Consider the following 12839-nt stretch of genomic DNA (forward strand, 5'->3'; position numbering starts at 1 on the left):
CAAAGTAACAAAACAAAACCTTTAAAATGTATCCAACATGTAAATTAACACCGCCAATAAGTCATCAATTTACATTTTTTTTCAAATCTACAAAGAAATTACAAAAATGTAACTATAATTTGTGTTTAAAAGAGTATAAAATGTCTCATCAGTAAGGAACCTCATAGTCAAATGTGAGCATAATTTTGAAGGTGAAAACCAACACGAATGGAGGTGTGGGCATATGAATTTAAATACATTGAATGCACAGCATGATATTTTCTGTTTTTCATTCACAAGGACTGTCATGCTGTGGATAAAAGACTTTACATTTGACCTGTAGCTTCTAAAGACCTTTTTGATCTCTGCATTGTTGTGTAGTTATCCCCCATATTATGACATGGTAATAAAAACAGACAAAAAATTAAAATGTCCAGATATTGCTTTAATGTTTGGATTTGCTTTTGAGCTCGATTCTGAATAGCAACCTTGTGCCAGGGATCAGCCAGTAAGATTCAACAGGGGCAAAACAAAAATATTCGACCCTTCGTCGACCCGGGCGCGTGACGTCACCAGCAGGACGCGAGAGGTGGACCACGTCCAAGTGGTTCTCGTTGAATCACTTTTCAGCAAACGCCTTTAAAAAAAATAAAATAATAATACTACATCGGTTGCCGTTTGTAAACACACGGCATTCAAACTCGACTCCTCCTCCCTGGCTCAACGAGCGCGAGAGATGCAGTGGTCGCGCGAGCTAGAGTGAATGAAGAGAGGGAGAAGCGTTAGAGAACAAAAGCAGACTCCTTTCTTCACCGCTTCAAGGTTTAGTTGGATCCGATTGAGACAGGCCACGTCTCGCGAGTTGCATTGTGGGTACGAAACGGTCGTGGGGCGCTACACTGATGATGCAACATTAGAAAAGAAGTCTTAGTGTTAAGACTAAGACTTAATGTCGATTTCACGGGTGAACTATTTAGTGTGGAGAATGGGGGAGCGATTTCAGAAACATCTCGAATGATGCGTTGAGAGCATTGCACGGGGGTCGGGCATTTCAGTCAGTTTGGTGTAAAAAACAAACACATAAACTGAAACTACATTTCTGGCAGTCACGAAGCAAGTAATCAAATTTGAACTCTAAACTGTCATGATTCAGCGAATCAAAAAGGAGCTACAACCCGTGTGTGTGTGCATTTGGTTTCACTCGTTTAAGAACCAAATGCACCTGGAGCAATGCGTGGAAGCTCCCAGAAAACACAGGAAGTCGGTGACAATGTCGACCTCTTTTACTCTACCTATTAGTTGTTTTTTATTTACTGGGATTTTTTCTGCCTCCAGAGCATCGACCACTAAGCATCTGCGTCAACTAAACGTGGAGCAACACTGCAGCCGCCCTTCAAGGCATCGTGCGTTTGGTGATTCGAGGCCTTTGAGCGCATGACAATGATAAATGTTTGTCGTCTTCCGGGTGATGCGCACACTCAGTTTAGTAAAAGAAAAGAAAAAGAGAGAAAGAGAACTGCTGGAATCCTACTGGCTGAGGCCAGTATGTCATCTGAGATGGGTCCTGACAACTGTTGCATTAATTAAACTCTGAACAACCTCCAACATTTAGATAAGTGGCGGTCAGATTCTTGCCAATTGAAACCACGCCCCCCCCCCCATCACACAAGTAGCTGCTATTGGCCGACGGGTCCAGAGAGAAGAACTGTGGGTAAAACATCTAGATCAAATAGTGCACAGAGGAGCCGTTTTTAAAGCATCTAGATGTACATCCACTGTGTCACGTGGCCAAGTTGATGTACAAGGGGAGTCCAGGGTTTATCCTCTGGAGAAGACAGCATATGAGCTACTGCATTTTAAGGGTTAACCGTCTGACCCAACTCACAACTGCAGGAAACCACTACTGAAATACAGAAGAAGAAAAAAAGCCTTTGTATTTGCCACATTGTTTTGAAATCATGACGAGGACACCGTTCTTGAGAGCTGCTGGGTGTGCATGTCCGAGCGCGTTTATATGCATGTTCTCCTCCAATCAATGAAACTCTCACCTGACCAGCCCGCCCACTCCCCTCCCCCGCCCACCCCGAAGATAAAAAATATAAAAACATTGAAACAAGAGATCTGAAATTTAAAAAAACTAAGTGCCATCCTATCTTATGGTGGAGAAGTTGATATGTCTGCACAATGAGATCCAACTAGTAACAAAGATCAACACTTTTTTCATTGTTTTTCATTTTGATGACGATGAGCATGGTTTAAAGATCAAAAAAGCAAAATAGCTTCCAAATTTTGGTACATATACGGATCTGTAACTTTTTTTTTGTCTATCAGTTTTTTTTGTCTTTTTTTCTCTGTGTCCCTTGTGCATCTCTGTAAGAGTCTGCACAGATAGAGAGGGGCGCTTCCATCTGCCCGTGTATCCATCCGTCCGTCTGTCTGTTTGTCTGTTCATCCGTTCCTCCCCCGTGTCTGGACCTGCTGTGTCGAGTGCTTGCTTGCTTCCTGTTCCCGTTTCCTGCTTCCTGTCTGTCGGTGGGCGGGGCCGTAGTCGTAAGCGAGAGCAGTACGCTGGGCAGGCAGGGACAGTCATTTGGCTATGTACACATTCATGGTCGGTCCATGGCTTCCAACAAACAGCGGCACTATTTCCGAAGGTCTAGTACACACACCTGGGACAGAAGAGGACGGATATCAATCTGTAGGAACGATGAAAAACGTCCACAGTAAATAGCTTGAGAACGTCCACCCAAACAGTCCCGCGTATACTTACAGATCCGTCTGATGCGCTGGCTCCCACTTTGTCCCCTGCTGCATTCCAGCAAACCTCAAAGATTCCTCCCGTCCCTCTGTAACTGTGGACTAAAGCGCCCGTCTGTAGCACAAAGAGAGTGAAATGACCGACATTAGGTAGGCTTTATGAAAAAAACCCATTGTTTGCTGTATTTTGACTTACTCAACCCAACTGTGAACATAAAATAACAGGCGCGTTAGAACTGCAGTAATTTCTTTGGCCACACGGGGGCAGCAGTTGCGTGTCTGTTCATGTGAAGAACATGAGCCCAACATTCAACTGTCTGCACATATTTAAGAGCTAGAGACAGTTTAGCACACCTTTTCAATGAAAAATGCTGCTGCTGCAAATAAGGCAGATGACGGCTTGCAGCACAAATCCAAACAATAATAATAATAACAAGCTCAAGCGAGGTGAGGGAGAACTTTCAAATCTGTGTTGGTTTGTGACGCATTTAAGCCATCGATATAAAAAAATATTGATTGGTGCCACTTTTAGCACAGAAATGGTTATTAAAATCTCTGTACACAGTAAAAAAAAAAGAAAAAAAAGAGGAACAAACAGAGGAATCAGTAAAACAGCTGTTTCTTTGCATTCAATTTAACCCCTGCTGAGCATAATTTGCTTTACACCCACATCTATATGACCTGAAATGACGCGTGCCTGAAACAGCTGCAGACTGACCGACACGATTTCCCGTTCCCAGGGCTTTCAATAAAAGATTATAACAGGGTGTACAGGTCACAAAAGCAGTGCCTCGTATTCTCCGCCTACCTGTGTATTCCAGATGTGCACGCATTTGTCAAAGGAGCCACTGGCCAGATGCCGACCATCGGGGCTGAACGCCACGCTGTAGACGGGCTCCTGGTGTTTAGTCAGTGTGTGGATGCAGATCCCTCTCTCCACGTCCCAAAGACGAACTGTGGAGTCAAACGATGCACTGTGGAAGTAGCACACCGGGACAAACGGGGTTAAAGAGGTACAGTTCTTTACGTTTTGTTTTATTATACTATATCTTGCAAATGTGCACATATAAAAACTATTGTACAAAGTTTAGATTACCGGGACAAAGTAAAGCATTCTGCTTCTCTGCTGCGCTCAATTAAAAACTTAAAAAGACAAACATTTTAAGATTGTATGCGCTAATGCATTAAAGAAGTCCGGCTCAGAAACAAAACACTGTTCCATACTTAATATTGAGTCAAAAATATATAAATACACATCTATATACATATACACATATACACACACTCACCTAGCTAGCATGAGGTTAGCACTCGGATTGTTGGTTCCAGGGCCGGTGGGACTCCATTTGATGGTGTAGATTTCTTTACTGTGGGCCTGCAGGTCATGGACACACGAGTCCTGCTTCATACTCCAAATCTGAAGATCAAAGAGAATAACAATTATACATTTTTAAACCAGCACGACCTTTATCCTACCCTATCCACTGAGGTAAATCATTACATCACATGTGGGTTAATATGCAGCCTACAGCACACACACACACACAGACACGCATAGCAAATACACTCCTACCTAAAAAAACTTGCGCATCACAGAAGTCAAATAAATGGCCGCACAAAAGGAAAAAAGATATTTGGCTTTTTACAGAGCAGAGCGGGAAAAATCAGAAGAAGCGGGAAATGAAGAGCATGGGAAACAAATAAGCTATTCACACTAGTTGCGTTTCCAACAGCGGGAACGGCATCCCAAAATATGAGTGCAGAGGATATTATGGACGAAGATCAATCTTACAGCCTTTTTGGCACACTAAGATGTGCAGCTGTGTTTTTCCGAGCCGGAGTGGGAAGAAATGCAGACGGCGAGGCCACATTACGCAGAGTAGATGTGGCAGAACTCAACTTCTCCATCAGTATTTGCACACAATGAGGGATTGAAATTGCTTCCATTGACGACATCTACCATCAACACTGATTGGACGTCGACATAAAAGATGCCACATTTTCCCTTTAAGTGCCATTGAGGCGGACCTTTTTCCAAATCCCCAGTCGTCATGAACGCCTCATTACTTTTTTATGGGTCAGCACTATGATGTCACAGGTTCCAGAAATAGTGATATTAATGACACAAGATGTCCGACGTTTCGCAGGGTTTGGCTCTCACCTTCAACGTCATGTCGTCTGAGCAGGAGGCTAGCAGGTTCCCTGTGGGATCCCACTTGATTGCATTTACTTCATTCTGGAGAGAGAAGAGACCTTGTTTGTGATGTATAAACAGTATCTTAATTTATGTTAACCCTGGGTCCAGCTCAATGCTAACAAATAGCGCCATCCAAAAGCAGTTTAGACCAAATGTTCCTATGAACAGTGACAGTAACACCTTCAACCCCTTACGCATGAGTGATAAGGGTACACATGTGTCACTATGAAACACTCAAACAATCCACTTACTGTGTGTCCCTGGAATGTCTTAATGGGCCTGTCCTGTCCCAGTTTGCAGACGTGGATGCACATGTCTGTACTACAGGAGGCAAACGTATTGTTGCTCTGCCAATCAACGTCTAGTGCTGGAGCTGTGGAGCGATGGAGAGGTGGACGTTAGCGAGATCAAAAGCAAAGATTGAAAACTCTTAAAGTGACAAGAAGTGATGCTTTCCATACCTGAATGGAAGGGAAACTGTTGTTTGGCTTCTCCTGTATGGGCATCCCATATGATTGTTGTCTGGCAGGACACATGCACATGTATAGTTAGAGCTAACAATGACTACAAAGTACATTTATTTGATCAACTTGTTCAAAAGTTACATGAGAAGTCATGCTAGAGGTTATTTAATATGTCGACTTAGAGCTGGTTGAAAGAACAGATCCTGGTGTACCTTGTCTACTCCTGCACTGAGGATAAAATTGCCTTTTTTGTTCCACTTAAGGGCAAAGATGGGACCTTTGTGCTGGCCAAGAGTACTGGCCAGGTTCCCTGTGGAGCAGAACAAACAGAGGGAACGAAATCTGTAAGTATCAAATTTGGAACAACAACAACAACAACAACAAGCCTTTTACAAATGAATACATATTAAAATAATTGTCCGCTTTCACAGAATATATTTTTCAAATCAACATTCGTACTAGTCTATTATTTATTAGTATTAGTTTTTAGAATGTTAACCCTTTAAATGCCAGTTTCTTTACATAATGACATTGGCGTTATGGGGAAAAAGAAAACAAACTAAATAAAAAAATTTCTGGACACTAAATGCTAGATTTCTCTTTCCACGCATATGCCAATGGATAGCATCAACATTGATTTTGAAGCATTGCATCAAACACTGCAGCAATAACTAGTGGAAAGCAGGATAAGAGTATCAAGTAGTAAAGGAACATTATAGTTCTGAAGTTATATGGAAAGCCTGATATAATAAGAATGCATGATTTTATTATGTAGTGGCTGTATTTTGGCTACACACTTTGTTATAAACTTGTTAAAAGAGTTACGGTTGAACTTTAAAAAAAAAAAAAAAACTACTACCCTTGCCAAAATTCATGCCAGATGCATTAACAAAGCCAAGACAGCCCCTATTGAAGTACAAGGGTCAGGGGACCTAAATAACACAAAATGGGTCAACACCCAACTGGAAATACTTAAACCCGCCTCTAGGGGGCAACATTGTTAACAGATTAGTTAAACTATGTGACACATTGGTTGGAGTACAGGGTAGGCACAAAAACAAAACAATCATTAATAAGAGTTTCCACAGCAACACTTATGTTCACTCCCTAATGCTTTCTAATATACAAATATATGTATACAAGTGCACTCTTATAATATATAAGGACTCTTAATATTACACATTGCCCTAAGTCTATAATATTGCTTTGATTTCCTAATATCAAACAACACGTGCACATGTTAAACGAATTAAAGACATCTCACCATCCTTCGTCCATATTCTGGCAAAGCCGTCATAGGAGCCTGTTGCTAACAGCGTGCCCTCGCTCTGCCAAACAGAAAGAGAGCCGGAGCAGGACGTGTTAAGAGTGGCTTAGAGTGTGTGTGTGTGTGTGTGTGTGTGTGTGTGTGTGTGTGTTTGCTGAACAGAGGAGCATGGAAAAGCCAGTTTGGAAACCTTTACAGACGCATGTTGTCTTTTGCAGACTGCATTGTGGAGTCTGGGCTGAATGGACGTTTGCTGGGATTAGAGGACAGGCCTGTGTTTTCCATCAGTATGGACGCTTTCCAGGAATTCTTCTGCCTCTGCCCCTTGGCTCGGGTTTACAATCCATTGGCTGAACTAAAGGAAAATTTCACTCTCTGATGATCTCCCACTGTTAGACAGCATCAACAGTCTGAGCGCTCTGGGAGTTTCTCCGTGATGAGGTATTTATTTTTGCGATCTGCCTTTCTGGTGCACACAGGACTGTACATGCAGTACAAGTACAACGCATGTTTTGGTGTTGTTTTTGCTTTCTATGAATGTCTGTTGAATGTTCAAATGTTTAAAACAATAAGCATTAGCAAACCATAGTTTAAAAAAAAAATTTTTTGGCCTTGAAGGAGCATGATAACATGAAAGAGCACGTTGACATATTTGACAGATTTCTACCAGCCCTACAAATTTGACCCGGTCCATGTCGTGGGGCAAGGGGGGGTGAACTCACATGTTACATGATGTGCAGGTGTGTTGGTGTGCTTACATTCCAGTCCAGCGAGGTGACGTCTTTGTTGCTAGGGACGTCCTGCCCGCCCTCTCGTATGCAGTGCCTCAGGACCAGCTGTGTGGAGCTGCTTGTACTGTTTTCACTCAGGTTCCAGATACGAGCCGTCGAATCACCCGACCTGAGAGCAACAGACGCATTTAGACACAATCCGCGTTTCCACAGACAACAGGTTCCTCTTTAACAAGGTTTGTCAAACAATTTGAATTGTTATCAACACCAGCATTATGTGAGTAATTCTCTATTATTTGATTTGATTTTAACGGTTGTTTCATTGAAGTAATTCTCACAATATCAATAAGAAATATTTTAGCAATATATACATATATATATATATATATATATATATATATATATATATATATATATATATATATATATATATATATACATATATATATATATATATGTATATATATGTATATAACATTATGGCAAAGTGTGCAACATCACATGTACAAATTTGAATGTGAACAACACTCCTTTGATTAGTTTTAAATTAAAATGAGCTTGAAATAATTAATTTAGACAAATGGAATGCATAACACAGTTCTTTAAGTGGTTAACAGAAAATGTATTATAATTACGATAAACCAGTAACACTGGCTGGTTCCAGCTTCTCAAATGTGAGAATGTGTCCTGGGTTCGAGTCCGGCAAGGGATATGAGTTTCATTCAATCTCTCTATTCTAAGCTGCTAGCATATAAGTTGAGTTCACTTGTTCGATTATTGCAGAGTGTCAGTGAATACTGGTGAAGCAAAGGAAAAGGTGACCAACCCCGACGCCAGCAGATCGCTGACTGGGTTCCAGGCACAGATGAAGACCTCCGACTCGTGGCCTCTCAAGACCATGGCCTTGTTCTGAGGGATCTCCACATCTCCGTCCACCTCCATCAGGTCTGCGTGGTTGTCTAGGCATATAGTTTGATGGGTGGCACACAGTGAGACAGGATATCAAGATATTAAGTTGCCATTCTTTACCTTGGTGCGAGCAAACAAGAAGTAGAATTTCATGACAAAAATTAATAATAAATAAATAAATAAATAAACATCTTAACTTTAGAATAATTTTTTTTTTTTGCCAAGGTCCAAAATCATATTTCCTCCTTAACGAAAATTGCAGCTTTTTCATTGCAGGTAGCCAACCATCACATGCACGCCCTGTTCCATTTGTAAACGCATCACTCACTAGCTAAGGCATGGGCTCCGTTCTCCTCCCCGTTGGCAGTGTTCTCTCCATTCTTGGCGTTGCCGGCGATGCTGCCTCCGGTGGCCGATGTCGGTGCTGAAGCAGCGGCCTGCTGCTGGGCCATTTTGTCCCGGTAGGCCTGCTGCCTTGTCTGAACAACGTCCGGCATCACAGCGTCAATCAAGGACAGAGACTCAATGGGCCGCCCGTCAAATAATGTGCCGTCCTGTAGCGGGGGAGAAATACCCAGTTAGAGGAGAGGGGAGAGGGGACATGGGAGAGGTTCTATTATCTTGTTTGTGTCTCACCTCATTGATGCTGACTTCAGCCTCGACGTACTGCAGGCCCTTCTGGATGATGCTGATGAGGGCAGCAGGGGGAACCAGAGCACCATTGATGTTGGACTGGCTGATGTGACTCTCTATACCAAACGTAAACGCTGAGTGGGAGAACCCTGGTGAGATGATGAGCGGGAGAAGGAGGGCAGGAGAGGAGAGGATATTTTTAAACATTGGACGGTAACAACATGCACACATCACAGTAAATAATAGGCCCCTCTTGATTTATTCAAGAACTACATTTTGTGTTTTTCTCCACTGCCATAAAGCCACCTTGTTCCTTGCACATCTCTTCTATTGTTCTGTCCTCTTGTATGTTTATGAGGTTATGAAAATAAAAAATAAAGAAGCTTGTATTGCGACCTCTGGCTGCAACCGCCTCCCCAAGCAGAGTCTACAGATAATTGAATTGAATGCATAAAACATCAGACTTTGTGCTGGTTGCTATGCAGTCAAATGTTTTAATCCTTGCGGTGCCGTTTATGTGATGCGACAATTACAATGTGTTCTGTAAACAAACAAGGTCTCTACGTGGACCTCAGGAGAAAAGAAAAACAGCCCAACCGCACCAGCTGAGCACAGAAAATGCAGGACGCACCGACGTGGCTGGGCCGTAACCCGGTTCTGAATCCACTGCAAACACATTCTTTCACGGAAACATAAATCTCTCACAACCTGATTGCTTCTTTTTTTCTGCATCAATAAAAAGATGGAAGAACAAAATGACCATGACGGCAACTTTTTGGATTTACATGAGCCACCTGTGCCTTCAAAAATATATGATGCAATAAATATGGTATGAGGCATAGGAAGGCAAGTTTCAGTCAGTATTTCACGCGTGTAGCCAGCACCAGCAGATTGGAGCCTGTCAGCTCCTCTGCAGTGATATGGGGGTTTGGTTTACACAGTGCTCACCATAGCCGGTTAAAGGTTATTGTCAAACACAAAGGGCAGGAAGTCTGGATACATTAATGGACCGTGAGGCATATTCAGAGACTCATTTTAACCATGTAAGATTAGAGTCCGTCTGAAAAGCGCCACTATTCATCCAACAGATCTCAAGTTTAGAGTACGTTGCATGACAGCTTAAGGTGTGCGTGCATGGGTGAGATTATATCTGTGCTATTTATATATATATATACACACACACACACACGTATACATCTACTAACCATCTCTGATCGATTAAGTAGTGGATTCTTACAATAATTGCCCACACACTGCAGACAGACTTCTATTTATACACCTGTTCAATGCATTTGCCATGGTATGGTATTTTAAAGATGAAACAAATGCAGCATTGATGACTATTATAAGGACTTGGGAGGATACCTGACTCCTGTAGGTATCTGTAGACCAGGAAGTTGACTTCATCACTGCTAATGCTCATCTTTACTTCTGTTACACCATGAGGTCAGCACGCACACACCTAGCCTGGAAAACACAGAGAGAGAGAGAGACAGAGAGTCATTCAAGTGAAGGAAAACACTCAACACTACTGCTCCATGCACATCATACATGAAAGTACACGTAAGTGTGACGACCGCATAATGAAGACAATCTGAATACAGCCGGATGTGTTTGAACATCAAACGTTGAATCACTTCCGGTAGCTTGAGGTTAAGCCGGCCGGGGCACCAGGATTCTAACACATCCTGTGGTTTGACTTCTTCAGTTTGTGCATCCAAGCACATGCCAGAGGATCTTGACTCAACGTTGATTTTGTCTGCGGTTTCATGAACTACAAATGTTGGAAACCACAACTTTAAAGAAAAGTCCCTGAGAGCCGATCCCAAATAAGGACCGGCTTAAAGCCCGTTCCGAGGAGTCAGATATACAGAGAGCAGACAAATTATGCAAATCTTCTGAGAAGGATTTCAGCCCAGGAGTTACTTAATAACGGTTACAAACACGGCTACAAAAGTAGCTCAACGCTAACTGGTTGCATTGTGTGATGTTGAAATTAGGAGAAAAAAAAAAGTTTGACCATGAGAGTGTTTTTCAGGCGATCATAACATTGAGAATTAAGTTTAAAATGTCCAATTATTGTGACAACTCTGTGACACAGAGCTGTTCGTTCACTACCGCTGCCCCAAAATGCAACAGACGTAATACACACGTGAGTCTTGTTTACGTTCGTTAAATCAGAAGCAGCTGACGGGCTGCTTTTGCGTATAAGTTACAGGCAACAGTTCCATGTTACAAACACTGCAGCTCCCTACTAACCATGCAACACTCTGGTTGGTGTGTGTTCAGGATATAAATGTACGACAGCCACTGCTGGAAATTTACAATAACTACACCACTTCACATTTGACCAAAACGACAACTCCAGAGATACAATGTTTCCTGCGGTCTTAGCTCTAAAGCATAATTTACACCGAAAGTCTCCACTTATTCGGATTCAAATTACATTATTAGAGCTCACTCCACACTATTGCTCTTACTATTACTGTAAGTGGGAAAAGACAAGCTCTCATTCTCCCTGACCCACTCTCTATCTATCTATCTATCTATCTATCTATGTATGTATGTATGTATCTATCCATCTATCTATTTGCGATGCTAGTTAACCAGCTCAAAGCTGGATAAGATCGATACACGGCAGTACAATGTGCCTGTAGCTTATAACGGGCATAAATCACGCAATAAATGTACTATGGTGTACTGTAATTTAAAGCAACCACAGCCACATTACACTGACATGCAACTCCGAGGCCCATTGATTTACACTGTGTCTGCACAGCCTGCATAGCAGCAGCAGCTTCAGTCATCCGTCTGGACGTGTTCAGGCACCGTCTTGAGAGTGGCAGTGTGATCTTCCAACGGGTCTTTTTTTGATCGTACAACCAAGAGGCGCTACATTTTTTTATTCTACACATAGTGGGTTTAAATATCTTGTCTTCTTAAAACCAGCAAATAGTTAAATATAGAGAGTATTTCCATTGAATCTGCTGATGTGTCCAGTCAGAGCACTCAAACACAAACACTGCACAAAGTAATTGTCTCATTGTCTCTTGTTTTAAGCAATACATGAGTCATAGAGGCTGATCATACCATTTCTCTAAATAATCTAGACAATGCATTTCATTACACGGTCTATGTTTATCGGAGCCAAGTATTGGCTGAAGTACTTGCAGGAATTTATTTTCTTAAAACAGCAGCAGCTTTGATCAATACAACTAAAACAAGATGGGAGGCAAAGTACAACAGTAAAATCGCCTGCTGTTGGTTTGAAAAGAAAACCCTGCAGACTGTTGCGCCACAGATCACCAAGACCCTCTGCTCCAATACCATCTGACAGCAGCATTGTCTGGGGTGGACCACTGGTTTGTAAACAGAACGCTGTAGTTCCCTCCACCGCCATCCCACTGCAGTGGCGCTGTGGAGCCACCATCCGCAGCGAGGATCCTCCGTGTTGATGGTGTGAGTGAACAACGGGGGATGGGAGGAGAAGGGAATCTCTGTCTCTGCATTCCTTCTCCCTCTCCACCCTTCCCCCTCCCATCCCCTTGTGACTGCTACCAAACTGGCCTGTACAGTAGACTACATCTAAAATCAAGTCCCAGATTAATGAGAGAAGAGGGAGAGAGACCCACAAAGACCATCATTCAGGAGGCAAAATAAAACAGTGATGTTGTTATAAGTACGCACCGTGCGTCTCTCACACATTCTAATCATTTTCAGATCGGCCTGCATTTTCAACAAACATTAATAGAACTATAATCATAACCTCAAACACTCACGCTTTAGCTCACTCAAAGAGGTATATATTATCAATATGTGGTAAAACACATTTACCTTCACATCAGATGGAGTATTTATCTTAACAACAGGAGTGACAACATGCACGACTGATGCACAAGGAG

The 12839-nt window shown here is 42.3% G+C and overlaps 1 protein-coding gene across 5 annotated transcripts in view; it reads right to left on the reverse strand.

Annotated features, from left to right (window-relative positions):
* Nucleotides 1–403: 403 nt before the first annotated feature.
* The window catches only part of LOC117729454 (F-box-like/WD repeat-containing protein TBL1XR1), a 29689-nt gene continuing 17253 nt past the window's right edge, over nt 404–12839 (reverse strand). For 2 of the 5 annotated variants that reach the window (XM_034530499.1, XM_034530498.1), the window contains 14 exons: nt 10303–10404; nt 8941–9086; nt 8633–8858; nt 8222–8354; nt 7423–7564; nt 6662–6725; nt 5610–5707; nt 5395–5455; nt 5185–5306; nt 4898–4972; nt 4026–4153; nt 3545–3710; nt 2750–2851; nt 404–2648 (listed from right to left, as the gene is read on the reverse strand). In XM_034530499.1, the coding sequence (XP_034386390.1) occupies nt 2622–2648; nt 2750–2851; nt 3545–3710; nt 4026–4153; nt 4898–4972; nt 5185–5306; nt 5395–5455; nt 5610–5707; nt 6662–6725; nt 7423–7564; nt 8222–8354; nt 8633–8858; nt 8941–9086; nt 10303–10360 (1548 nt within the window). In that variant the 5' untranslated portion in view covers nt 10361–10404 and the 3' untranslated portion in view covers nt 404–2621. Of the gene's footprint in view, nt 2649–2749; nt 2852–3544; nt 3711–4021; nt 4154–4897; nt 4973–5184; nt 5307–5394; nt 5456–5609; nt 5708–6661; nt 6726–7422; nt 7565–8221; nt 8361–8632; nt 8859–8940; nt 9087–10302; nt 10405–12839 lie in introns of those variants that run through there. The other 3 variants (XM_034530497.1, XM_034530496.1, XM_034530500.1) reach the window with 2 other exon arrangements.

This window comes from Cyclopterus lumpus, chromosome 4 (genome assembly GCF_009769545.1).
Source record: "Cyclopterus lumpus isolate fCycLum1 chromosome 4, fCycLum1.pri, whole genome shotgun sequence".
Lineage (NCBI taxonomy): Eukaryota > Metazoa > Chordata > Actinopteri > Perciformes > Cyclopteridae > Cyclopterus > Cyclopterus lumpus.